This window comes from Terrapene carolina, unplaced genomic scaffold (genome assembly GCF_002925995.2).
Source record: "Terrapene carolina triunguis isolate 2854851 unplaced genomic scaffold, T_m_triunguis-2.0 Scaffold234, whole genome shotgun sequence".
NCBI lineage: Eukaryota > Metazoa > Chordata > Testudines > Emydidae > Terrapene > Terrapene triunguis.
The window spans coordinates 8,761,476-8,788,979 of record NW_020664585.1 but is presented as its reverse complement, the minus strand read 5'-3'; the positions used below and the strand labels follow the sequence as shown (position 1 = coordinate 8,788,979).

Sequence of the window (27,504 nt, the reverse complement as noted above, 5' to 3'; positions counted from 1 at the left end):
GGTCAGTGCTTCTTCAGCTCCTCAGACCCAGATGAAGGTCTCTATTATGGGACCTGTTTAGCAGTCTTTTGCTACATTCACTAGTGGTTCCAAACCTTTTTGGACGGCTGGGACTTACAGAGCCTGGATTTGTATCAAATGCTTTATGCCATTTTTAGCACACACGAATTCTGTGGGGATTTGGATTAGTCTTGTGTGAGATTCTTCTCCTCTAAGCCACTGAATTACAAATAAAGCCATGTACTTTATTAAGGGTGAAATTCACCCCTGTGCAGAGAGCCGTCACTGGGCCTGTATGCCACATAAGTCCTATTTGGAAAGCTTAAGTGGCCCGTAGACCATGCAGTGGCTCTCTTCAAAGGACTGAGTGTTGAATATGGGCATTGAGTTGGAGAGTGGGCCGGAGATGAAAGAGGAAAAATGATGTTCTAGGGACAGATACAATATTATAAATAGTAATAATTATGCCTGGCTCTTATTATCCAGCACTTTTCATCAGTAGATCTCAAAGTAATTTACAAAGGAGGTCAATGAAAGCTAGTTTCTTCCTAAGAGAAGGAAACACAATTTCAAGGTACACTGCAGAAATGGTAATTGGAAAGCTAAGATCTGATCCAAAAATCATTGACTTAGACACTGGTTTGAAGGAACTAATTTTCCTTTAATATTGTCTTGGTGTGATTTGTTACAACACTTGGTGTAGAAGCTGTAAATCAGGTTCAAGGGAAGAACATGTAACTTTTTTTTTTTGGTTTTGTTTAATTTGGGGAATAGTGCATTAATTTAATAAGCAAACCTCCGGGGTTGGGTATGGTACTGGCACATATATTTATCCCAATTGCTTTCCAGCAAAGTAAAGAAGATAATAAAGATGATCAGTAACCCCTGGGGTTCTAAAGAAAAGCAAAGAACTATTGGGCAACATTGGGCTTTTTTCCTCTAACAGTGGGTTAAGTTATCGCTTTTGCAACGTGGATCTAGATGGCCGTCTTTCCACAAATGTCCCTGTGGCTTCCTCAGGCTGTTTGGTCTTTTCTGTCTGAGTGAAATTCACCTCTGAGCAGAGTCTTCAGTCGGTTTTATGCACCATTTAACACCTCAAAATAGGACCTAAGTGGGACTTAAAGTACTACATCGTCTGCATGCAGCCCTCTGCATGAAAGGAATTTCACCCACCGTGAATGGCTTTATAAATCTTAGTGATATTAGTCCCCATTTGATATTAAAAATCAAGTGTTTGCCCTGGACACAAGTGTAGTTTTGCAATGCTGACTGAAAGCAGCAGCCGTGTGTCATTTTTATTTTGTTTAAATGACAGAATTGGAGGATAAGGGATTGCATTTAGTAGTGAGGTGCTCCGTTTTGAGGCCCGTAACAAGAGAAATGTCCTCCAAGTGTACATCCCCCTGTCTTGTTTTTCTGCTGCGTTCTCACCCCCCCGCCCGCCTGGCCCTTTCAGCTGGAGCTGGCTGAAACTTTCCAGGTGTCGAGTTTTCAACATCTCAAACTGAGTTTTCAGTAGAAAAAACAAACGTTTTTCAACAAAAGTGTTCAGGTTTTTTGGCTACATCTGTGCTTTCTAGAGCCCCTTAATTGACTGTGTCTACCCTGCTTTGACCTGGTTTACTTTCTACCATCTCCATCCATTCTTTTTGGTACTGGATTATTGTCCTTTGCCACCTCCCCCCCCCCCCCCCCGCTATTTCCCTTCCCATCCCAGCACCCATGCCTTCTCTCTTTCTCTCCATGCATTTCCATTCCTCGCTGCAAAGCATCCTCAACAGAGACCTCATATTGGTCTATTTTGCTTTCTATTTCCAGCCTGCTCTTAAAATAACTCCTTTGTTCCGTGAGTGGCTTGTGCATTGATCCAGCACCCCCTTTCTTCTGTTGGCTCTTTTTCCCCCTTTGCATCTTCAATTATCTGTAGCATCCCTATTGGGTGCTTAGCATGACCAATTGGCTGCTCAGAAGTGTGTGTTTTCTGTTTCCAGTTGGTTTAAAAGCGTTTTAGTGAGTTTGCCAGGCCACAAGCATCCTGGCACGACAACAGAAGTAACATCATTACATAATCAAGGGTGGGCTTTGCCATAAACTCGCTGCTGATGGGTTTTGCTACTCTAAAGGCCTGTGTGTAATCTGTGTACTATTCCCATTAGTAATGAGCATCTCTATTAAAAAGCCTTTAATTTTAATTGAATGGAAAAATTCCAAAAAAACGCGCTTGAATTTTCCTGCTCTAATTAATATTGTTGAATTTTAAAAGCCGAGGCTCTCGTTAGCTGTAATAAATGAGACTGGTGTGCCCAAACTTGGCATCGGTTCTGGGACCTGTCTCGGGAACAAAAGAATCCTCCATCGACTTGCCTTGGTTTGGCTTGCTGGCCTTGCACTGCTGCAGGGAAGCTGGAGCAGAAGACACTCCCAGTTGGAAAACAGAGCAACAGTGTGGTGCGGGGGGAGGGCACTGGTGATTCAGTGCTTTACTTGAAACGTGATTTTAAAAGGAGCCTAAGGGAATTAGTGCCTATTTTATGGGATTTTGGGCACCTCCTTCAAAATCTCAGCCTTATTGGCTGGTGTTGTAGGTTGCAGCTAGCACCTTCAGGGAAAATGAAAGAAAACAGAGGCATTTACTTTTGTGGAAGGGTCATGCAGGTAAGCTGGGTGCCAGGCATTTCCTTCAAGAGCCCCTGTGTGGAGGCACTTCTCTCCCTGTATCGCCCTTCTCTCTACCAACAAAGAGCTCTTTTGCTATGGAAAGGTGGGTTTGGATTAGCATTGTTTTTTGGTGGAAGGATTGAGATGCACAGCGGCTGCTGCAGGTGCTCTCCTTTGCCAAGATCTGTGTCGCATCACAGCTAAAAATAGAGCATGTGTGATACTGGTATTTTGAAATATAACAAAGTGGAGTGGATTTGGCAGGACTTGAGAGCATCTGACACTGTCCTGTAAGGTGGAGATGTGAGGACATGTTCTACTTCACAAATGTTGGAGGAGGTAATCCAAGGACAAAGCTAAGCATCAGTCCCATGCCCAGACTGGGGCCGTGTCTACACTACAAAGTTAAGTCGACATCGAGCCTCCGATTTAAGCAAGTTGATCTTGCGTGTCCACACTACACTCATTGTGTAGGCATGGGCTTGCTTCAACGCACGGAGCTCTGCACTGTGGGTAGCTATCCCACAGTGCACATAGAAGAGTGGAATTTTGGGTTGGGCTTGCCATGCCTTATGGGACCAAAACATTGGCGCGGGTGGTTAGGGGAACATGGCGTTAGCCTTCCATGATGCACTTACTTCCCTCCCTCCCTGAAATCAACGAGAAACAAAGCAAGCCTTTTTTCGTAAGCCTGGGTTACCTGTGCGGACACCATAGTACGATAAGCATGGACCCTGCTCAGCTGTACACTGTTGTTGTGAGCATTACAAATACCTCGCACCTTATCCTACAGTATTTACACAGCCGGTACAGGAGCCACCGCACTGAACAATGTGATGCCACGCAAGGGGCCCTGCTGGAAGACATAGAGTGGAGCAATTTGCAAAGTTGCTGGCGGCAGTCATGCATCCCCTTGACACGGTTGAGTGCCGTTTCTGGGCCTGGGAAACAAACACTGACTGGTGGGACCGCATAGTTATGCACCTATGGGATGACGAGCAGTGGCTGCAGAATTTTTGAATGCGTAAGGACACTTTCCAGGAACTGTGTGAAGAGCCTTCCCCAGCCCTGAAGTGCAGCAATATTAAAATGAGAGCTGCTCTGACAGTGGAGATGTGAGTGGCGATAGCACTGTGGAAGCTTGCAACACCAGACTGCTACCGGTCAGTGGGGCATCAGTTTGGAGTCAGTAAATCTACCGTGGGATCTGTTGTGATCCAAGTTTTCAGGGTCAACAACAGACTTCTGCTAAGAAGGGTAGTGACTCTGGGCAAGGTGCAGGACATAATGGATGGTTTTGCCGCGATGGGGTTCCCTAACTGCGGTGGGGCGATAGGGATATGCGTTCAGTCTATCTTGGCACCAGACCACCTTGCCAAGAGTACATAAACCAAAAGGGGTACTTCTCAATGGCATTGCAAGCACTGGTGGATCACAGGGGCTGTTTCACTGACCTCAACGTGGGATGGTCGGGAAAGGTGCATGATGCACTTATCTTTAGGAACACAGGTCTGTTCAGAAAGCTGCAGGCAGGGACTATCTTTCCAGACTGCAGAATAACCATTGGTGATGTTGAAATGCCAATCGCAATCCTGGGAGACCCAGCCTACCTCTTGCTCCCATGGCTCATGAAGCCGTACACAGGCAGCCTGGACAGCAGTAAGGACCGGTTCAACCATAGGCTGAGCAAGTGCAGAATGGTGGTGGAATGTGCCTTTGGATGTTTGCTTACTACGTTAACCTCAGCGAAAGCAATATCCCCATGGTTATTGCTGCCTGCTGTGCGCTCCATAATATCTGTGAAACAAAGGGGGAAAAGTTTGTGCTGGGGTGGGAGGGATTGAGGCACATTGCCTGGTGGCCAATTTTGAGCAGCCAGACGCCAGGGCAATAAGAGGAGCACACTGAGGGGCTCTGCGTCTCCGTGAGGCTTTGAAAACAAGTTTCAGCAATGAGCCAGAGTAATGTGCCACTTACCTCTGTTGTTCCTTACCAAAGTGTCTCCTCCGTGGGTTGAATTAATAGTCTTTTTCTCTTTAAGTTTTATTATGCACACAAACAGAGAGGCAGCAAAGAAAAGTAAGATGACTGGGGGTAAAAGGACTGATAACACGGGGGAGGGGAGAAACAAGGAAAGCTTACTTACAGATGCACTGCAGTAACAATCAAAGGTGTGGGAATGGGCGCCTTCGGGTCCTTGTACCCTCCCCAGGTGTTGAGTGCAAGGGATACTGAACTCCCTCTTCCTCCCCCGCCCCTCTCATAGGACGTTTGGTGGAGGAGGATGTAGAACTGGGCGATGATGGCAGCAGGTTCAGCATAGGCTGCAGAGGGACTGTAGCATCCAGCTGCCTTTCTTCAACCTCAACCAGATGCCTCAACATGTCTGATTGCTCCTTCATAACCCACAGCATCTCTTTCTGCATGGCATGCTCTTGTTCCCTGCATGTTCTCCTGTCCATGTCCAGGTTCTCGGACAGTGTAATCCTCCATGCTCTGAGCTATGTCTTGTCACTCTCAGAGGCACGCATTAACTCTTTGAACATGTCCTCCCGAGTCTTCTTTTTCCGCCTTCTACTCTGGGGAAGTCTCTGTCCCAGTGTGGAGGATGCACTGAAGGACAAGGTTTCAGCTGCAAGGAATGCAAAGCACAAGGGTAGCATTGACAGTTCATATGTTGTTTCTGGTGCAAGGTTAATTTTTTTAATTAAAGCTACACCCCAACAATACACTTCACTGCAAGCCACAACGTAATCACAACCGCTGGCTATTGCAAGAGTCGGTTTGCTGCTCCAGCCATGGTGAGTAAGGCCATGGAAGCATGGGTGAGAGGTCTTGTGCTGCTGCTTTTGTGAAGACATCGTTGGGATCACAGGATGGAACTTGAGAAAAGCCCACTTTCCCCCCAGCAACCAGGATGGTGCTTGAGGACAGGCACCAGTGTAAAGCCCCCCAAATAGTTTGTTTTTTACAAAAGCGGCATGGGGTTGAGGGGGAAGGAAGACAAATAGGAAGCCCCCATCCCCCTTTTTTCAGTGCTGCTTGCAATACACGGTCAGCCCTTCCAACCACAACCATGGCACGTGTAGGAAAGTGTGGTTGTGTGACCCAGATCTCATCAAATGGGGCAGATCACTTGTTGAATTGTTTGTAGTTTAAGGGCTATCATTGAAAACTTCCCACGTATCTCCTGGGTGACCCTATGCGATATCACTCTCTGAGGGTAACAGAGGTGGCAAGGGAGATGCTGCAAGCGTCTGGGCAGAGACCTGGTCCTAATGCGGCAATGCTGTGTGCTGCAATGATGCCAGCAGAGTTAATACTGGAGTGGCGCGGGAAAGTGTCCAACCAGGGTGGACGAAATAAGACAGCCCTTCCCAGAAACCTTCTGCAAAGAATTGCAGAGCACCTCCATGAAAGTTTCCTAGAGATCTCCATGGAGGATTCCTGGGCCATCCCCGTGCACAAACAGGCTTTTTCAGAGAGCCCTCTCTGCGTAGCTGGAGAGGCCACTGATACCCACTACACCTACCTTTTTTTGTTCAGATTAAACATAAAATATAATGACGTAACCCCTACAGTTGGATTGGAAATGTGGACTCACCAGAGGTGCCTTCCTGGCATCACGCTCTGCCGGCAACTGGTCTTGTGAAGGGATGGGCTCCAGGGTTGAAAACAGTTCATGGCTGTCGGGGAGAATGGATCCTCCGCTTGCCTGCCTCACCACCACCACCTCCTCCTCCGCCTCGTCAACAGTGTTCTTCTTGTTGCTCGAGGTTGCCGGGGCTCCTCGGAGGTATCCACAGAGCTTTTTGGGGTAGTGGTGGGGTCGCCGCCGAGAATTGCATGCAGCTACTCATAAAAGTGGCATGGCTGTGGGGCAGAACCAGAACGACTGTTCACCTCCCTTGTCTTCTGGCACGCTTGCCGAAGCTCCTTTACTTCCACGCGGCACTGCTGCGTGTCCCGGGTGTAGCCCTCCGCACAGACTTGGCGTAGATGTTAGCGTTTCTTCTGCTGGATCGGAGATCTGCCAGCACAGACTCTTCTCCCCACACTTCAATATGATCCACCACCTCCTGTGTACTCCATGGTGAAGTGCGTTTGCAGCCTTGAGTCCCCATGATCAGCTGTGCTGGTGAGCTCTCCACGCTGATATAACAGGAAATGAAAATTCAAAAGTTCCCGGGTCTTTAATAAGAAAGCAGCTGTTTCCTGTGTACTGGCTGATGTGCAGTGGAGTTGAAAGCGCTTTCCAGAGCGGTCACAGCGGAGCACTGTGGGATGATACCTGGAGGCCAATTCATTCGAATTACACTTTGCAGTGTCTACACTATCCCCATGTCGACCCGTGGATGTTGAATCAAGTGCTACGCCTCTCGCGGAGGTGGAGTACAGAAGTCGACTTTACAGGCCACGTAGGTCGGCAGAAGGGATTCGGTAGTGTAGACACATACATTTATTAGATCGACTTAATGCAGCTTATGTCTACCTAAATTTGTAGTGTAGACCAAGCCTCAGCTGGAAAAGTTTAAAAGGAGCGACATTGGCTAAAATCCCTGTTTGCTGCTTTCAGTATTGATACCTGTTGGTAGAGTTGCCACCTTTCATTGTGGAACATAACCATTTCATCATGAAGTTGCATCACAATGGAAAAAAATTAATGTAATCTGGTAGTTAGAGCTGGGACAACTGGCTTCTTTTCCTAAGTGTGTGTGACGTGCTGCATGACCTAGGGTAAGTCCTATTTGTCAGTTTCTTGTAAATGTTAGCATTGCTTCCAATATATAAACCAGATTTTCTGGATGGAAATAGTGTGCATCTGAGAAGTGGTCCCATATAACCTGCATGTTCTTGAGAGATGCCTATATTTATTAATTAATGACAAAAAAAGACACTGGTATGTATTTGGTCTCCTTGAGGATAAAATCCAGATGAGGCTCAGCTGAGACTGTCTTGACCTTAGTAGCGTTTATGGACCTCGACTCAGCACTCTTGCCAATGATTTGAAAGACTCCAAAGTGCCCGATGCACTACTTGCTGCATAGTGCACTTGCCAAGAGAGAGAAATGGACCTGAAAACTGACTGCCCCGTACACATTCAGCTCACTGTCGAGAAAGGAAATGGGATGAGGTTTTTATTTAATAGGCAAATATATTGGGAAAGCCCCACAGCAGTTTGTTTGTTTGTTTGTTTGTTTGTTTTTTCTTATTTCCTGATGTACCAGTTGAGTTAGCCATTGTGGTGTTGTCTCTTAAGGCGAAATCTCAACCTCCCAAACACCCTGTGAAGTCAAAGGGATTTTTGCATGAGTTAAAAGCGCAAGACTTGTCCCTTAGCATCCCTGGCACGTCACTAAGAGAATGCCCTGCCAATAGCTCCCTCCCCTTTTATACTGACTGGTGCTCCAGATGGAGCATCTCTTTTGACCATGGCTGTGGCAATAGCGCATGGGGAGAGAGGCAGCCTCTGATATGCAGTTCATCTTCAAAGTCCTTTGTTAACATTGTCCTGTTAATGTGATGTTATCCCATTACAGGAGTGGCTCTCAACCTTTCCAGACTACTGTACCCCTTTCAGGAGTCTGAGTTGTGTTGCGTACCCCCAAGTTTCACCTCACTTAAAAACTACTTGCTTACAAAATCAGACCTAGAAATACAAAAGTGTCACAGCACACTGTTACTGAAAAATTGCCTTACTTTCTCATTTTTACCATATAATTATAAAATAAATCAATTGGAATATAAATCTCATACTTCCATTTCAGTGTATAGTGTATATAGAGCAGTATAAACAAGTCATTTTATGAAATTTTAGTTTGTACTGAGTTTGCTAGTGCTTTTTACGTAGCCTGTTGTAAAACTAGGCAACAAGATGAGTTGATGTGCCCCCGGGAAGACCTCCGCGTACCCCCAGGGGTAGGTGTACCCCTGGCTGAGAACCACTGCATTATACCAATGAGGAAATGAAGTTGGGAGAGGTCAAATAAGTTACCCGGTCCTTGTCCCTACCCCAAAAGTACTTTATAATAGTGATCCACAACACCATGCCTTAGAAAAATAATATTGCAGTGTTTATGTTGAGTATGGCAGGGTATGTGGTGATTGTAAGTAAAGCCACAGAACAATTAATAGTCAGTAGCCCCTGGGTCCTAGTTCCATGCTTTGGTCGCTAGATCATACTGTCACTTAGCTGTCCTGGATCGGGGCTTCCGATCCTCCTTGCTTGCAGTAAGCTCTGGGGTCTGTCCATGGTGATTGCTCTGTACTGCGGCAGGGCCCTCGCATGATGAAGGTGGTGGTATTGCCATTACTACTTTGTTCTGTATTGCAAAGGGAGAAGGTCGGCTTCAGCTTTTTTTGGCAATTAAATGGGCAAACGCAGAGGCCAGACCTGGTGTTCTTTTCACTTTCCATACTCTTCTCTTAGGGACTATGAATAAAAATACCTTTAAAAGTGAAAAACGTGTCGGTAAACCCCCGCATGTGCCCCCTTATGGATAAAATCAATGCTTTTTCATGCCTATCATATGCAGCTTTTGGTCAACCTTGATTTTTTAATATTTAACCCACAAGGCTCTGTTCCTGTTGAATGTATGTTTGTTTATTATACTCTTTGTGTTACCTTTGTTTGGGTCTTTTTTGCTGTGCATACAGCCCTAGGTTTATGCCAGCCAGCTTTTCAATCCAAAGGATAGAGTAGCTACATTACACGTACATATTTTGTCTATAATGTTGACTGTCTTCCAAGGAAATTTCATGCACATATTGAATAGACAGCTCCATTATCATTTCATCATGAAGCGTTTCTTTGGAAACCTCTCTAAACACACTTCATTGTACCTCAATTATTTCTTCATGCACTAGTCTTTAAAGGAAAACATCAGTCATGATTCTAACCTGTCCAAGATCTGGTTTTGATCACTGGATGTAGAAGTACAATGACTGCACTAATGACATTACAGGCTGTGGAAGGTATGACCACTATATGTTGTGTTCAGCTGGGAAACACGGCCACGTAGTTTCATAGTAGGGAGTGCGGATTCCCGTGAGGGGAGCACTCTTAGGTTTTTTAAGAAACAGAGCATTCTGTGATCCTTATTTCAGTTCATCTTTGCTTTAAACAGTTTGAGAACTTATGGAGCACACCTTAATTGAAAGAATCTCAAAAGACATTTACAAATGTGAATAAATTGGCACCCTCTGTAAGGTGGGTGGGTCTCACTAGCCTCATCTTGTGGATGGATAAACCGAGGCACAGAGCGATTAACGGGTTTACCCAAATGCACATAATGTGTCAGCAGCAGGGCCAGGAATATACCCCCGCGGCGGGGGAGGGAGGAGCCTGGGGCCGGACTGGGAACGGAGCCGAGGCTGGAGGTGGGGCCAGGGCTGGGAGTGGGGCCGCGGCTGGGCTGCGGTGGGAATGGGCAGTTGGCTGGGGGTGGGGCCAGAGCAGAGTTGGGGGGCAAAGCGGGGCTGGGTGGCACTCCCTCCCTGCCCCCAGTGAGGGCTGGCCTGGGCCCTGCTGCACCCCCCTAGGAGGGCGCACCCCACAGTTTGGGGACCGCTGATGTAATCAAAGCTGGCTCTTCTTTGCCATGCACCTGCGGCCATGAGGATCTCCACACAGCCCTCCGAATGCAGTGGCGCATGGCCTGCGTACAACGAAAAGGAGTTTAAGCGTCAGAACAGGGGTATAATTCTGCTGATCCTGCCAAACAGGTGCATGTAAATGGATGCGGGAGACTCTTTAACCTGAAGCTGCCCACTGCGTAGCTCTGCCGTCATACTCCTGTGCCAGATGTGGTGGCAAACTTCCACTTTCCGCTGTTTCTAATCAGAGGTTGTAAATCTATCCTAGCCTAAAGCCTTAATGGCTATTGCAAGTCTGCTGTTAAAATGGTCCCTGATGGAGGCTGGAAGTAAGGGAGAGAAATACTTTTCTTGTGAGACAATGTCTGCTCTGGGTCAAAATCAGGAGAGACAACGATAATCTAATGGTTTGGTCTGAAAGGCTGGGACGCTAGCTGCATGGGGGTAAATTGATTTCCCTTTCCATTTTGCTGCCGTTTGGTGTGTGTGACACACTCCTCCGAGAGCCCTGAACCGTAAGCCACTGTTATTCCTTTGCCTCCGCCGGTGAGAGCTGGGCTGCCGCTTAACTGTGTGTTTGCTCCCCGTCTGTCTGCCTGGCCAACAGACACGAGACTCTGCCTGCCTTAACATTAACCAGCCTTAGGAAGGGGTGAACCCCACTTCCCCAGTCCCTCCCACTGGATACAGTAAGTTTGCTGCCTCCAAAGAGGCAGTGTACACACCAGCTTGTTCGGTTAGCTAGGGACTCGCTCTGTACCCCGTATAGCAGCATGCAGGTCTGCTTTAGAGTAAAACTAAGAATACGTTTATTAACAAAACAGAGATTGCATGATACTAAGCAGAGATAACAGAGACAGAAAAAGGTTACAGACGAAACAAAACCTCCTTTCTAGTGACCAAAAACTTACTTCTAGCAAGCTATAGCATTGCCTAAAACAGTTTCTCCTGCCCTACAGGCCAAGAGGATCCACCATGCCCAGGCTCAGAGAACACTGTTCTCTGTGTCCCCTAAATGATTGATGGGGGAGGGATAGCTCAGTGGTTTGAGCATTGGCCTGTTAAACCCAAGGGTTATGAGTTCAATCCTTGAGGGGGCCACTTAGGGGTCTGGGGCAAAATCAGTACTCGGCCCTGCTAGTGAAGGTGGTGGGGCTGGACTCAATGACCTTTCAGGGTCCCTTCCAGTTCTAGGAGATAGGTATATCTCCATATATTATTTATATTTTATTAGAATGTCTTTTTGCTCGCCTTCAGGTTTTCCAGCTCCATGGCCTTTGTCTCAAGGGCCAGGAAGACCATCTGATGGTGCAGATGCTGTCCCCCAGTGTGCTCACTAAACTGCTTCCTCCTCAGCTTGTTAGCTCGGTTTCTTTGTTTACGTGATACCTAAATGTTCTTCCATTGCCCTCTTCAGGCAGGCTAATACCTTTGTCTAGGGCAAGTATCAGAGGGGTAGCCGTGTTAGTCTGAATCTGTAAAAAAGGAACAGAGGGTCCTGTGGCACCTTTAAGACTAACAGAAGTATTGGGAGCATAAGCTTTCATGGGTAAGAACCTCGCTTCTTCAGATGCAAGTCTAGGGCAGTTGGTCGACGCATTCCCTCCCAAACACAAAAGCATAACAATGAATTTCCCAAGGTACGTAGTACACAATGTATAGGGAAGTAACAGTGCACAGGCAAACTTGAAATGCTTTTAAGGGTGATCACTGGGGCGTTGTGTTAAAACCCAGCACGTTGCATCATCCCAGTTGGTGCTGAGTTTTAAAGTTGGTTTAAACTTTTGATCTGATTGGCAAAAAGTCATCCCATTTCTTTTTAATGCAGGCAGCTGTGATGGCATTGAGCAATCCACCTGTTGTGCCAGCGTAGCTTTGAGTGAAACACTTAATTCAACTGTTTCACTCAAAGCTACTGAAAGCCACTAACGGGCACAAGGCCCCCTGAAGCTTGCAATGCATTTGTCTGTATTAACTCTTTGGAGGCTGCAAACATAGATGACTGAGTTTGAATCAGTTGCTAGGAAAGGATCTTAAATTTCTATGGGGACCTTTATCCCAACAAGCTTTATGAACTCTTCTGGGGGTACATCCTGGCAAGCCCAGTGAAGTCCATGGGGGTTGCCCAGGTCTGAATGGGGCAAAATGTGGCCACCCATATGCACCCATGCAAGGAATTCCTTCTGCCTTAGAGGTTGCTGCGTTTCAGTGGTGGGTGAAGGAACAGCACAGCAGGAACACTGCATATTAGATTAGGACAGGGAGTGAAAACTAGCGTGGCATCCAGTCGGAACAGCAAGGGGAAGTTAGTCAGAATGGAAGTATAAATAAATGACTGCTGCCATTCGGGTGCTTTAAAATTCCCCCTTGGTCTGCAGGGGTTTTCCTGCCCTGCAGGGTGAGTTCCATTGAATAGCATTGAGTTCCTGGACAGTAAAATTGTCTCCCTTTGTGTGGGAGGGGTGGGAATTTAAGGCTCCAGATGCCTTCATAAGACAAGGATTGCAGGTCAACTTTTTCTTCTGTGAGTGCACCAGGATGCTGGGGGGAGAAGGGAACTAGCCCCCCTTGCAGTGAGTTAGTGAGCAGCAGGTGTGCAGGGGAAGCTGTTCTTCACCAGTTAGAGCAGGGCACTTGGCAGTCAAGGCTCCTGGCTTCTCTTCCTGATTCTGCATTTCCGTGGGACCGTGGCAACTTTCTGTGCGCTTGTTCTCCCCCTTCCCCCCAGGTTACTGTAGAATACCCACTTATTAAGGGGGTTCGGAGGACCTCTGAGGGCTGCAGATGATTATCGTTCATAGCAACGCTGACCTGTAAGAACGTGTCCTCTCCCCCCCCCCCCATCTAGTCATCGCTTGGCCATTGATTCTTGGCAGCAGATTCTTTCTGCGACTCACCGTTGTGGTGACAGCGGGAATGTCGGGCGCTTCTAGCCAGCGAGGCAGTTTGCTCAGTGCAGCATCCAGCACACTGGTGGTCACTGGCTGTTTTGAGGTCAGCCCCAACTGGCATGCATTTGTGAAGGATGCCTGGAAATGGGCAAACAAACGAGGCAGAGGCATTCCCGTGACCTCGTCGTATCTGCCTGCAGCAGATAGCAAAGCGGTTTATTGTCGGGGCCGATCTGCGGTCCCAAGGAGAAAAAGCAACTTCCTCTCTTCTCTCCCCTTCTCCCCACTGCTTTTATTCCTTTTTTTTTGGTGCACGCTAACTGCTGTGTCGGTTGAAACGGACCCTGGGTTGGGCATGCGGTGCTCTTGTCTCTAGCAGTGGCCAGGAGCGGTTTGAAAGGGGCTGAGCTGCAATGTACAGTAGTGTCAATGTTCTGTGCTGCTCCCTGTGTGTTGGTGACAGGGATCGACTCTCAAAACCCTAGGCACAAATGAATACCCCAACTGAGACCCAGGTAGCTTTGGGTGAGGGGTTAGTATGTGCGGAGGTGGGCTGGAATAACACTTGGATTTCTCTTGCACGTAACTGAACAGCAGTTCTGCACGTAAAGGGTTCACCGTTGCAATGGCAGCGTTTGCTGAATCCAGGCACTGGTGGAAATTTATGCTTTGTATAATGAACAGTTAATACGGGAATAATGCTTAATGCCTCTTAAACGGCCGGTAATAGGGGGCAGCATTAAGACATTAGTTACTTTGAGTTGAAATCCTGACAAAGCGGGGCTTACAAACCTCTCCAAGCAAACCGCTTAAAGTGACTATAAAAATCAACAACTTGTCAATCTCTCTTTTTCGGGTGGGGGTGGGGGGGACTCTCTCACTCGTTGGGTTTTTTTCATTGTGGCTGAAAAAGGAAGTGGAACATCTGAGATTCCGTTCAAGAGGTGGGTGACTGGAATGCTTGTGAAAATACACCCTGTGCTGTGGTGGATTCCCTGGTATTTGATACGGGTACCAGTGACTTAGATCAAAGGTGTGTGGTGTTCATGTAATGTTTACATAGCACCATTGTTTGTGAAGCGCTTTAAAAGAGAATGAAAGACATGGCCTTCCTGCAGACACGAATCTAAGAGCTGCTGTGGAGTTCTCTGGGATGCCTCCCTTCCGTAGGGGTGCGCCCATGGGAGAAGTGTTTGCAGCATCAGGGCTTATATCTGATGGACACAAACAGGATGATGGCATCCAAAGAAGCATGTGGAAAGAAAAGTGTGAGTGTGAGCTATGGGTAACTAGGGATGTAAATATCGTTTAAAAAGTTAACCGGTTAAATGATTAAAGTTGTATCGTTTACCCAGTTAACCGATTAAAGGGAGGGGGGTGGGGCTGGGGTTGCTCCTGGGGTCAGCCGGTCTGGCCCAGGGCTGCTGTTCTGCCTGGCCGGCTGCTTGGGTCAGTCGGCCGGCATGGCCCGGGACTGCGGCTGGTGGTGGCTGGCTGGGGCTCCTTCGGCCCACCCAGGGCTGGGGGTTAACGGTTAGGCTGGGTTAACCGATAAGATTAATGCTTACCAGTTAACTGTTCAACCGTTTACTATTTTACATTTTTATGGGTAACAACAAATAAAGCTGGAGCTTGAAATCCTAGTTTTTTTAAATGGATGATCGGGATGGTGCTAGAGTGGAGGCAGTGAAAGAAGTGAGTGAGTTTTAACGGGGGATTTGAAGGCTGAGAGTGAGGATGGACTTGAGAGGTGGGAATGACGATGTCATCTTGTACATCTCCCAATGGCTCATGAACAAAACATGTTCTCCAGCGTTTTCCCAGTCAAGTTTGAAATGACTCAAAGGGTTCCCACCAGTTCCCCATAGACTTTTCTTGACAGTTCAGCCTCCATTTTCAGTTCCTTTCAGCCCATTTACACCTATTTTACAGTGGCTGCCTCCTGCTGGGAATGAAGTAGTTAACACTTCAGTCTCCACCAGTCGGAGCAGGTCACGTCTCACCCGTACTTGGATGTTTTGAGACGTAGACCCTGATCCATGCAGGCAGAATGTGGTTATAGTCAATGAAACCCAAGCAAGCTGACTGCATGGGTCTGTTTGCAGGATCAGCGTTGTACCTTGTTAATATTTTGTCAGGTGCTGCGTACCACGGTGATGTGCTCAGTGGAAATGCCTATGGATAAATCAATAAAAATAAACTCTTATTTGGGCTTTCGTACGGTTGGAATGTTCCTTCGTTAAAGGAACAAGGCAGTCCTGCTCTGATGTGAAGAAAAGTCCTTTTAAGAAAATATAAGGCAGTGAGGTTTTAGAAACCATTTGTGGCTTGACTTTGTTGTTTAGCTGGACTGTGGTTTGAGCAAGTTTTAATCTTCTGCTTTCCTGTTTCCTTGCAGTTGTAGGGTGACGTGGCCAACAGGCGCATAATGAAGAGGAGCTTTTGGATTTCCTAGTTCTTCGAGACGGAGATTCAAAGGAGACGAACCTCCCATCTGCTTCTTTGCCATGTCTGGATCTACTCAGCCCGTGACGCAGAACTGGCGAGCCACCGAGCCACGCTATCCCCCTCACGCCATGTCCTATCCTGTTCAGATCAGTCGGACACATGCGGTAAGGCAGACCTCTTGCTTCCTTCGGGACAGGCGTAGGATTGCGTGGCCCTGTTGTCAGGGACAGTGATTTGGATTTAATGGCTTCCGCTGACGTGGGGTGTCGAAGAGAATTGAAGCCCACTTCCGTCTCTGCTAATGGGATTTCTTCTTTCCTCTCCCATCTTTTCTCTCTCTTCTCCATCCTCAGGGTGGCTATAACTTCTCCCCTTCGCCACCTGCCTCAGTGCTGCTCAGGGCTCCAGTTCATGGCTGTACTCTCAGAAGCTTGGTGGGTCGCTTGTTGTCCCAGAGAGAACACAATGGGTTAAAGGAACACGAGCGGGCGTTGGGAGTGGAGGGGAAGTGCGGTTAACCGCATGTGTGGAGTTCAAGGACTCTGCCTCTGTCCCTTTCTGGCTCGGCTTTTACAGTGTGTGCTGAATCATGAGGTGGCTGGCATCCTTCCCTGAATGCCAACGTATCGCTTCCCAGCAAGCCTGACCCTCCGCGCTCACGTTTGTTTGAGAACTCTTGTGATTTCCCCCAGGGCAGGCAGGCAGCCATGCCAAGGGGGCCGGCATCTAATAAACCTACTGTTTGCTTTTCAGTCAGGTAGCTGAGACCCCCTCTCTTTGTAGGGCTTCTGGCTTGGGGAGGAGGTTGCATATTGTGTTGGTGAAAGAGAGGGGAATCCGTGCTTTTTTTTTTTTTTTTTTTAATAACTCCCCCCCCCCAGCTCTTAAGTTTTTCTCTTCTCCTGTAGATGAAAGGTCTTGTCTTCTGTTAGACTGGGAAATAAACTGAGGCAAGGAATGTACTCAAGGATCAAAGTCTGGACTCCTGGCTCTGAGTCCCCCCTGCTCTAGCCACTGGGCCGCACTGCCCAGTCACTCCAAAACACTCACTTGCCCTCATGGGGCACTCCGGAGGATTGGAAAGTCATCTGGGATAGCCATGTCTGACACAGAGGGAAGCAGGCTGGGTTTTTGGGCTCAGCCCAGAGTGGTGAGGGAGTGTGGGAGAATCTAGGCTTTGTCCCGAAGAAGCTGTTTGCATGTGAATCAGTTGTCCTTCCTTAGTGGTGTTTGCTAGCAAAGCTGTTTTCCCTAATCCTATTATCCAGAAGCCATGCAAGACAGCGCTTCTATTTGATGACTCAGAGCTAGGAAGGGTTAACCCGTCCAAATCCCGCTGCTCTGTACTGTTACCCCTACCCTGGCTCGCTCCTCCCGGATCTTTGAATGTTTGAGATTTAAGATCGAAATGGAAGAGACTTTCCATAGTGGAACAGCTTCCATCGGCACAAGCTGCTTGAACGAATCTTATTAGGTGTCGGAGCGTAGAACGTACTTGTCAGGGTGCTCTTTGGAGCCAGCACCTTGGTGAGTCATAGCAAGTTGACCACAGTTACGAAGGCGTTTATAACGTGTTTTACTGCCGGCGGGACGAGGTGACCTCGTTTCAGGGTTAGCTTTGTAACAGGGAATCCTATTGAACTGCAAAATCCCCGTTGTGATCGTGTGACAGGCCTGACTCGAAAGCCTCCAAATCCAGGAAATGTTGCTGCGAGGCTGAAATTCTATTCTTCCCCCACTCAGTAGCACAGCACCCATGGGAGTGTCTGGGAGGGGGTGGGAGTCGGGGAAGCCCTGCGGTAGAAAGCCAAGTAAGGTGGGGGGAAGGGATGGGCTTTCGGCTCCGTTTCTTTGCTCGTATGGGTTGCTTGGGGCCTTTTTCCTGCCCTCGTTTACATTCCACAAGGAGGCTTTTCGTCCTAGGTAACCGAGAGACACGTGTGAGTCTTGACACGGTTTTCCCTTCCGCGCACGCCGTGTGGGGCACGTGAGGGGCTCGGCGCTCTCACCTCCCTGCTGGCCCCTGGAAAGTACACTGGGCCTTGACGAGCTGGTGCTCTTAGCCTTCCAGCTCAGCTCCCACCCTCCTCAAATATTTGCGGGTATTCCTCCCCGGCTTGGGAGCACCCTAGTGCCAAGTCTCACTGTAGCTGGAGGAGAGCAGGAGAAGGGAAACCCTCTTGGCTGGTGGGGGGTCTCTTCCCCACCCCCCCGCAGTCTCACCCCAGTCTGCAGGGGGAATTTTGGGTCCTGCTCGTGGGGCGGCTTTCTGCCAATTTGCCGCTGATGCGGGGTGGTCATCAACCTGGCTGGCAGGCTCAGGCGCACTTCTGCCTGGGCTGCAGCTCCTCATCCTAACCTTTGCTGATCAACCGATTAGCCACAGATGGGGTAGGAGCTACTCTGTCTCTGGACCCCTTATTGGCTGTGGCAGCATGCGGTTTATACGCCCCAGCACAGCGCCGTTTCACAAGGATGCTGTGTGCATTGGAGTGAAGGGGCAAATTCTGTCCTGATCTGAAACTAGACATGGGGGTGGAGGCTGAAGGGGGCGTGGGGGTGGGGGGGCAGAGAAGCATGCCAGGTTTGCAATAATTTCAGAGCCTTTAAAAAGAGTCCACTTTGAGGGTGACCCCCAGAAATGAGCGAATGCTCAGGGCTGTGGGTTCGACTTCTTATATCTTCCAAACCAGCTTTGCTTTCCCTTTTGTGGCACCATCTAATAAAGTGAAACCAACCAGTTGTGTTGGATGCAAGTTGAAACATGAGTGCTAGATTTTTTTCCAGCCTGCCCTTCCTCGCTGGCTGGCGTGAATGCTGTTTTTATTTCGCTGAGTTAAGGTTGGAGCGGTTTGCTGGCGCAGCTTCTAAAGGCTATTTTTACAGCCGCATTAAATCTTCCAGAGTTATGTGATACCGCTGAGGTGTTTAGGAGCTGGAGAGGCCTTGTTTGAGGCTGCAGATGGGAACCCAAAAGGATCATCTCCTACTTAGTGAAAACAGAGCAGTCTTTCCCCCTCTTCCCACCCACGCAGCCTTCACCGTGGTCCCATCAAAGCTACCTTGTCTCCCTTAACAAGGTGGAGGGTGGGGCATTTCTCAGAAACCTCTCCCTGTGTGATCTCCTTGTGCTCTGCAAATGTACATCTCTTACTTGGCAGAGCTGGCACCTGACCGTGGCGGTAGGGACAGAGCTCCTCTCTGGTGGGGACTATTGGGGAGGGAAGATGCAGTTGATTGCTTTTGAAGTTGCCTTGCAGTGTCGTACTAATCCCAGCGTGGAGCTTGCTTGCATGTCTCGGTCAGGTCACTTTTGTCATGGGCTGGCTGTGTAATAGGAACTAGTTTGGAAGGAGAGGGTGCTAATAAGCGTCCGCTTTTAATGATATTTTGATTCAGGTTTGCTACGTCCTAGGACATATTTTGCAAGAACAGGGTCCTAGCCCTAGGTAAATTCATGACTGCTTAGTCCGCCTGCAGGATATTTTTGATTACGTTGGTAGGGACTGTTCATTTGTACGGTGTTTAGCACTACGGTGCTCGGATGTCTAGGTGTGACCTTAATACAAGTCAATCCATAGGTTTGTCTGTCTGTCGGTGGTCCTGCAGTCACACACCTTGACCCCACATCTGCTGTTGAAAACAGCCTTGTAGAAACAGTGGGGGGGTTCAGAAATTAGCCTTAAAATTGTTTGAGGCTCAGAGAAACTTCCACAGGAAGAGAGATTTGAAACATTGCGGCTGTTCCCTTTAAAAAGGAGGCAAATAAGAGGGGACATGATAAAAACTTGCCAAACAATGGGTGGTACAGAGAAGGTAAATGTGGAACTTCTATTTGCCTTTCTCATGATGCAAAAACAAGGGCACAAAAACAGAAAGGCAGAGGACTTCAAATTAAAAAAAAAAAGCTACATATTTTATGGATAACTTATGGAACTCATTAAGACCATGAGTTGGGAATTTGAAAGAGGACTGGACATTTATATGTCTAATGAGAACATGCAGAGCTTCCTTAGTAAGGATTTAAGAAAAAGGAACAGCCCCCTGCCTGCCAACCTCTCCCCCCCCCAAATTTGGAAGAGACATAAATCCTCATGCTTCAGAGTATAAACTAACCTCTAATACATGGGGTTAAGAAGAAATTCCCTGTATAGGTAGGTAGGTTATTCTATCATAGCGCACTTGAGTTTCTTTCACCTTCCTGGGAAGTATCTGACCACTGTCAGAGAGACCGGATGCTCGGTGAACCCCACTGGTCTGGTATGTTATACCATCCCTGTATAGCTCACTTCTGCTTTATTTAAAATAAATTATATGCAATCTCTGTAGAAGTGTGGGTGCTCTTAATGGGAACAGCAAAAGCCATGCCTTTTTTAAGGCCAAATTCGGCAATGGTGATGATCTGAAAACAGCTGTGTGAACGGTTCCCCCCCTTGGCTCCCAAGTGCACTGAATCATCGTGGACCAAGTGAAAGGGGACAGCAGAGCATTTTCCACATTAATGATTAGCTGGAGCCGCATAATATGTGGCTGTCTTGTCAATTGCTGTCTCGCCCAGCTCCTGGACGGAGGGATTGCTTATTGAACATTCTGTGACCTTTCGCTAAAGGTGAAAATGCAGATTACTTGTATGCTTAACCTTCTAATGTGTCATGAGCTCCTGCTCTCTCAAAGGAAACCTTAACATGAACGGTTTTCATTTTCCATCAACCCGCAGAGATTTTCTGTAAACAGATCAATTAGAACATAAGAACGGCCCTGCTGAGTGAGAGCAATGGTCCACCTAGTCCAGTATCCTGTCTTCTGACAGTGGCTGGTGCCAGATGCTTCAGAGGGAATGAACAGAAGAAGGCAATTTGAGTGGTCCATCCCCTGTCATCCAGTCCCAGTTTCTGGCAAATTTCCTTTTATAGCCTTGCCTCCATCCTTCACTGTTAAGCCCCAAGTAATCTGTAGGCAATGGGGTGGGAAGGGTTCCCCCCATTCATATATCAAATTTCCTGTGGTGTCCTCCTTAATCGTCATAATTCACCAGCTCGTGCCCTGCCGTTTCAATGCTGTACGAATGACTATGACCCGGGCAGGAGTGGGAGAACCTGCATGGTAGGACTAGCAGAGGGGAGGCTTAGGCATTCTGAGAGACACGGTCTGTTGTTTCAGGCATCAGCAGGAAATATCAAGCGGCCCCAGCGTTGCACATTGGTTTACTTTATGGAGATTTTAACTTCGCGTGGGTGCGTGGGAAGTTAGCCCTCGCAAGAGTTGCTAGCTGATGACTCTCCTTTGCCACGTGATGCCTACAAAACTTGGCAATGGTTAGGCTCCTGGTGTGTTGAGAACACAGCCTATCATGCTGACCGATAGCGTCTTGTTTCCTTGTGCTCCCCCATCTGTCTGTCTCCGTCTGTTCTACACTTCGATTGTAAGCTCTTTTTGTTCTGTGTTTGTACAGTGCTTAGCACAATGGGTTCCTGATCCATCGCTGGGGCCCCTGGGCACCACCGCAAAACAATAATATATAACGCTGATATGGGCTTGATTTTTTTGCACCTAGCAAAGTCAGTGGCAAAACTCCTGTTGACTTTAGTAAGTGCAGGATCTGGTCCATGACCCTCTGCTCAGCGGCTGAGCACATCACGTGTTTACCCCTTGCTGAAGTTCACCCTTTGTGAGGCTAGCGTTCTAGAACCACTGTGCTGTATCTCTAGGGAACTAGCCCATTAGCTTCTTAATCAACAACTCCCTCGCTACAAGTGCCTGTTCCTTAGGGTCTGAGACCATCTTATTTTGGGGAAGTTTCATGGCCTATGTTATACAGGAGGTCCGACTAGGTGATCACAATGGTCCCTCCTGGCCTTGGCATCTATGAATTTATCCCAGAGATGTCCTTTAGACATGGCGCTCATTCAGCGCTGACCTGCCAGTTTAGCAGACTGTTGGAAGTTATCTTCACACCCAATCAAGCAAAATCAAGGGGATTGGTAAGTATATGCCAGCATGTTGATATAAATAGTTGGAGAGGATCAGAGAAGTTAAATGGGGAATTAATCATTGCAGTCCCCACCTAACTGCTTCCCTGCTGAAAAGGAATGTAATGTAACAAATCAAAAAGTCTACAGGTTGGTCTATGCCAGTGGTCCCCAACCACAGAGGACCGTGGCGGCAGACGAGCATCCGTCGAAATGCCGCCGAAAAGCAGCAACGTCAATAGGCGTCGCTGCCGAAATGCCGCCGAGAAGCAGCGTCATCCAGAGGCGTCGCCGCCGAAATGCCGCTGAAAATTGGCAGCATTTCGGCGTCGCCGCCTCTGGATGACACTGCTTCTCAGCGGCATTTCAGGCACCGCGTTGAGGACCCCTGGTCTATGCACACCTTTGTCCGAAACAACAAGCTTGGCTGTAATTCTCATTGCTAGCTATTTCGGTGCGAATCTGGGTGTGTACACTCTTATTTTGGATTAAGAGTGCCCTATTTTGACTGAAGTTGCAATTTATTTTATTATTATTATTTTTTTTTTTTACTGATTTTAAGTTAAATCACAATAGGACACTCAAAATCTGAAATAAGTGTCCACACCCGGAGTTGCACCAAAATAGCTAAGAATGCGAATTACAAGTTGTTGCTTCAGTGCGTGTCGAACCCGTCGTAAAAGAAAGTTTTTGGCCATGATGATGATGATGATGTTGGTCTGTCAGCGTTTCGTTACTTGCGTAGACATCGAAACACGGCTGGGAAAGTCGTGAGCTCTTCTGGTTCTTCCATTGGCTTTAAGCTTCCAAATTGAAAAACCTGTTAGCATGGATCAAAAAAAAAAAAAGGTTCATCTCAAGTGTTAATTTCATCCGCATTACTAAAGGCAGTTATAATAGATTACTGTACAACCAAACTAAACAGAACGGTTTGTTTTGGTATGTATCCTTCATTGTCGTTGGCAAATCCATCAACACAATCTTGATCAATCTGACTCTCATTAATCTTTAAGGGAGGCTGTATTTGGACAATCTGCTTCATAAACTGGCTCATGTGGTAGCAATATCCCCTTAGAGCAGGGGTTAATCGATAGGCAGGCCACAGACCAAAACCGGACTGCCATACGCTTTTGAATGAACCCCCACATCTTTTTATTTACTACTTATAATAATTATTTTTTTTATTATTTTCTCTGGAGTCCGGGCTTGACTATATGCCATGACCAAGAAATTTGGACCGTGACAAAAAATAATCAATTATCCCTGCCTTAGAGTATTTCTATATCAGATCTCCTAAGCTAGCCAGGATCAGCCTGAGAGCCATTCAGATGTTGTAGTGGGTGACATAGCAGGGGGTGCTGCTCAGAGTTAATACTGAATCAGTGCCCCAGTGCAAGGTTATAAGGACATCTTGATGCTGGAGGTTCTCTTCACTGAGGAGGCATAAAACTGCGAGGTCCTGACCTCTCGTGATCATTAAAGATCCCCTGGCACGTCTCCCAACAGCAAGGGTGTTAATCTTGGTGTCCTGACCAAAATCCAACTAGGGTAATTATGTTCTTCCTACCTAAAGTTCTCCCAGTAGTTTTGAACTGGGCAAGTTAACCCAGATGGCCTATCCTGAAAAACTGTTGCATAGGAATGTATGTTACCAGTGTGGCAGGGTTGCTATAGATGGCTACATTTTAGAGGTGAGTGAAATGATCCATATATAAAAATCGCTTTGAGATGAGTCCGTATGAAAAGTGCTTGATAAATTTAAGGTGCTATTGGTATTACTGATTCGTGGAGAGGCAGTGAATAATTTTATCTCTAGACCCACAATGCTTGTCTGTATTAATTTATACTTCTGTTGCAAACTGAAGACATTAGAGCATCAAACACCAACCTGCCCGTGGGCTGCTCAAAGCTCCCTCCGTCCCCATCCTAGCAATCCCCAAAAGCAAAGAGATGCCTAGTACCAGCTGCACAGCAGGGTTGGAGACTGTTCAAATTTCACATGAGATATTGTCATCTCAGAGTACTTTCCGTGATCCCTTGCCTGATGCTTTATTGGCGTTTGAAGACTGATCTGAAAATTTTTTTAAAAACCAAAACCGTGGAACTGAAATGGCAACTTTGATTCAGCTGCTTACTCAAGAACTCAAATCATCTCTCTGGACTGGAAAAGTGGCTTTAAATGTCTGATGATGCATTATGTGAGCTCTGAACTGTACAGTGGTGGCTTGATTAATTGATTGATGTTTTGGGTTGGGATAGCTTGAAAGCAGAGCAAGAAGTACCCCTGATTCCCAGCTCTGGATTCTTTCCCCTTGCCAGGAAAGACTTAGCTTCCAACACTCAGGATTCACAATGCATTTTCCCTGGTACATTTTTTTTAAACAGATGGAGCTGTGGCAAATTTCCACTTTTTTGCTTCCTAGCCAGGAATCTACACTTCAGTGGGGCTTTTGAATTTGATTTGTACGCCTGTGGGATGCGTCCTTGCATTTAAAAACATCACATGGGTTAATCACAACAACACAGTAAATCTATCCAAGGAAATAATACTTTGTAATGAGGACCTTCAAATGATCCTGTTGGAGCTCTGAAAATCACCTGTTTTCCCTCCTCTTCCTTCTGTTCCATCATAATAGAACCCTTGGTACAGCCATCGTCAGTGGCGACTGGATGGGATTCTTTTTGGATCTCTTCAGCCCCGTTCCTTAATTGGCTAAAGGAATTTCCATTGAGGGGAATGTCCCTCTTCTCCCAGCCCAGCTTGTGACGGCCATACTCTGCCATTCCAGGAAGCCACCGTGGCAGTGGAGCCCAGGGTTCTACCTGACAGCGCTTTACCCCTAAGCCAGGAGATGTGGTGCTTTTTGGCTTAAGTACGCCAGGAGCTTCAGTTGGCGGTGACGACTGCCCGACGGCTGGCTTTATCAACGTGGTGCCGGACAATGGAAACTGCAAATGATAGGCATGCAGCATCACAGAGAGGAAATGGCTTCATTCGTTGTGTTTGGAAGGCAGAGCCATCAAACAGCTCTGAGACCGGGATCTGGGGAAGAGAAGAAAGTGGGAGAATGGATGGAAACTCTCTGAAAGAGGACTATGGAGTTATGTAGCACTGCAAATGTGCAGAATATAGATTAAAGCATGGACCTTTCTCTGAAGAGCTTGCAGTGGAAGACAAGCAAGGTAGAAGCACAGTCTTGTGGTTGAGGCACCGACCTGGGATTCAGGAGATCTGAACGTCAATGGGACATAGGCTCCTAAGTGCCCAAGTCACTTTTCAAAATGGGGTTTAACCCCATGAATCTCTCAGGTGCTTTGGAAAATGTTACCCTTAATATCTCTGTGCCTCGTTTCCCAGGATAGTAATCCTTCCTTTTTCCACCGTTTGTCCAGTCTATGTAGATGGGCCATGCCCCAACAATTTGTGTGTGTAAATGATGCCAACAGAATGGAGATCTTGGCTGGGGCCTCTAGAATGGAAGTAATAGGTGGTGGTAATAAAGACCAGTGATGGGACAGCGGCACAGATAAAGGAGCCGTGGGGAGGATTTCTATAAAGAAAATGGGTAGGAAGGCTCCTGGAAGAAATGGGTGTAAGGAAGAGAGAGGATTGGGGGTTTCTTGGCAGACAAGACTAAGGAACTGGTTCCTAGCATACAGACAGCTTGCTAGAAAACCCGGAGCTGAGAGGAGGAGGAGGTGATAGGAGGGAAGAGTAGGAGTGAGGTGGGGAGTCAGAAATTTAGAGCAGAGGTGCTTAAATTGCAGAAGAGATTTGGGAAGGGGAAAGATTAGATGAGGCCCCCGAAGTTGAGGTGAGGAGCTTGGGTGCATTAAAGGAATGGGATTCAAGGGTGTGGAGGTAGCTTGAGAGTTGTGGTTAGCATGTGACCACAAGTGATGCTGGAAAACTGAGTTCCAAGCTTTGGGGGGATTTTACTGGATGATTCTGGTGGACAAGAGATGGAAATCCCCAGCAAACGGCTCTGTTTTAATTGTGGTTGGGTATGACTCAGGGATGGGGAAGGGAGCGCAGGGCCCCACAGTGCTCTGGACAAACATTTCTGCTGGAGAAGCTCCAAAGAAGTGAAGTCCTAAATTGTTTGTTTTGCAGACACCTCTCTGGTTGTGTCTGCCATCTGCCTGAGGACCGGCTGCTCGAATCTGGCAGCAGGTGTCCGAGCGGCTGCCGCTAGTTACAGGGACCCACTGGTCAGATGACGGTGAAGTCAGAAAAACAGAGCGCTATTCCCCGTGACATTGGTTCTTTTCAGTGTCTGGCATATTCAGCATGGCCAGGAAAAACACCACCGAAATTCACAGCTCACTGGGAGGAACAGATGCAGTCTCAGTGTAGAGATGGCAACAAAAACGAATGCCTTTCCAAGAGCAGGCCACGTGGAGTGTGATCACCTTCTGAAACAAAAGGCCGAGCCAGCAATGTTTGGGAGATTGATGGCTGGGAGATTCTACTGGAACAATAAGGATGTTGTCTGAAGCACATGTTGCATCCCTGTAGACAAGATAACACTGTGCTAATTCAGCCAAGTTTTTATTACTCACCTTATCTCAAACAGCATACTTGAGTATGGAGGAGTTGTTGTTGCTTTATTTTTCTTGTATCTCTAATCTCTCTCGGTTGGATATTCAAATGGCTGGAGGGCGGGCGGTGCCGGATTGGGTTGCTCTGTTTGATCAATAGCTTCCTTTTGTTTCTGCGTAATCAATTGCAGGTGTTTTCTCTGGTCCCCAGAACAGTGAATCATTACAGAAGAAGCCAGCTGAGTCTAGCGATATAGCAACTCCAGTGTGGACTGCCTTTATAACGCAACAGATTGCCCCTAACTCACTGCAGAAAGACATCCACAGACAGTAATCAGCATCTCCCTTGATTAGAGTGAAAAGTGATAGGTGATAAGGCGAGCCCAGTCATAGTAAAAAGCAACAGAGAGTCCTGTGGCACCGACGAAGTGGGCATTCACCCACGAAAGCTTATGCTCCAATACATCTGTTAGTCTTAAAGGTGCCACAGGAGACTCTGTTGCTTTTTACAGATCCAAACTAACACGGCTACCCCTCTGATACTTGACCCCAGTCATAGTGTGAGCCACTGAGGGATTCATTTTTAGAATGAATCTTTGAGCTCTTCTGTACTGTAGAATGTTTTCAATTCCCTATTCCCTGTCCCTGCTGTAACAGAAAGGATGCAATCGAGTTGTTCGTTCCTGAACTTGACCTAAATAATAACCTTTGGATGCAGTGTGTCTCTGCCCAATTTCCAGACCTGCATATGGCTGGCAGCCTGATGCCAGCATTTGAAGGGGGTAAGATAGCTGTTGCTTGATGGGGAATGCCACATTAAACACTTCCTTTTGGTCGCAAAATGGTAGGTTTTTTTTTTTAAAGCTACTATTGATGTAGAAACTTGGAGTGATCATGTTTTGGGTCCTTGTGTTTCCTCTGCTTGCTGAACAGCAGCTGGTAGTGAGCAAATAGCGTGCCAAGAGCTGTGCTACCCTGGTTGATACTGGTGCACAAACAAGGAATGAAATCGCCAACGAGCCATGCTTACCTTTGGAGCTACATTCGAAGGAGAGGAGAAATGACTCAGTGGGTCAGTTACCTGGCAAGGTGCTATAGGTTGGGGCCTGACCCTGACTGCTTGCGACTTACGAGAAGCGTGGGGCAAAATTCAGCCCAGTCTTGCTCGTCTCCAAAACCAGTGGAGCGGTTCCTTCCTACGTGCTCTGACAGTAACTATGGGGCTGTGTTCTGGGATGTATCTGGAGGACCGGAAGCATGTAGACAAGCAGATCATGCCATGCAGCGTAGATTCAGTTATGATCTCTCTGCATATACCCCACGCAGAAGATTTTGTGTGTGTGTGTGTGTGTGTGTGTGTGTGTGTGTGTGTGTGTGTGTGTGTGTGTGTGTGTGTG

At 47.4% G+C, this 27,504-nt stretch overlaps 1 protein-coding gene across 1 annotated transcript in view; it reads left to right on the top strand.

Annotated features, from left to right (window-relative positions):
* The window catches only part of NCOR2 (nuclear receptor corepressor 2), a 392,352-nt gene that overhangs the window by 92,823 nt on the left and 272,025 nt on the right, over nucleotides 1–27,504 (top strand). The window contains exon 2 of the mRNA XM_024196814.3: nucleotides 15,547–15,760. Within this exon, the coding sequence (XP_024052582.2) occupies nucleotides 15,656–15,760 (105 nt within the window). The 5' untranslated portion in view covers nucleotides 15,547–15,655. The remainder of the gene's footprint in view (nucleotides 1–15,546; nucleotides 15,761–27,504) is intronic.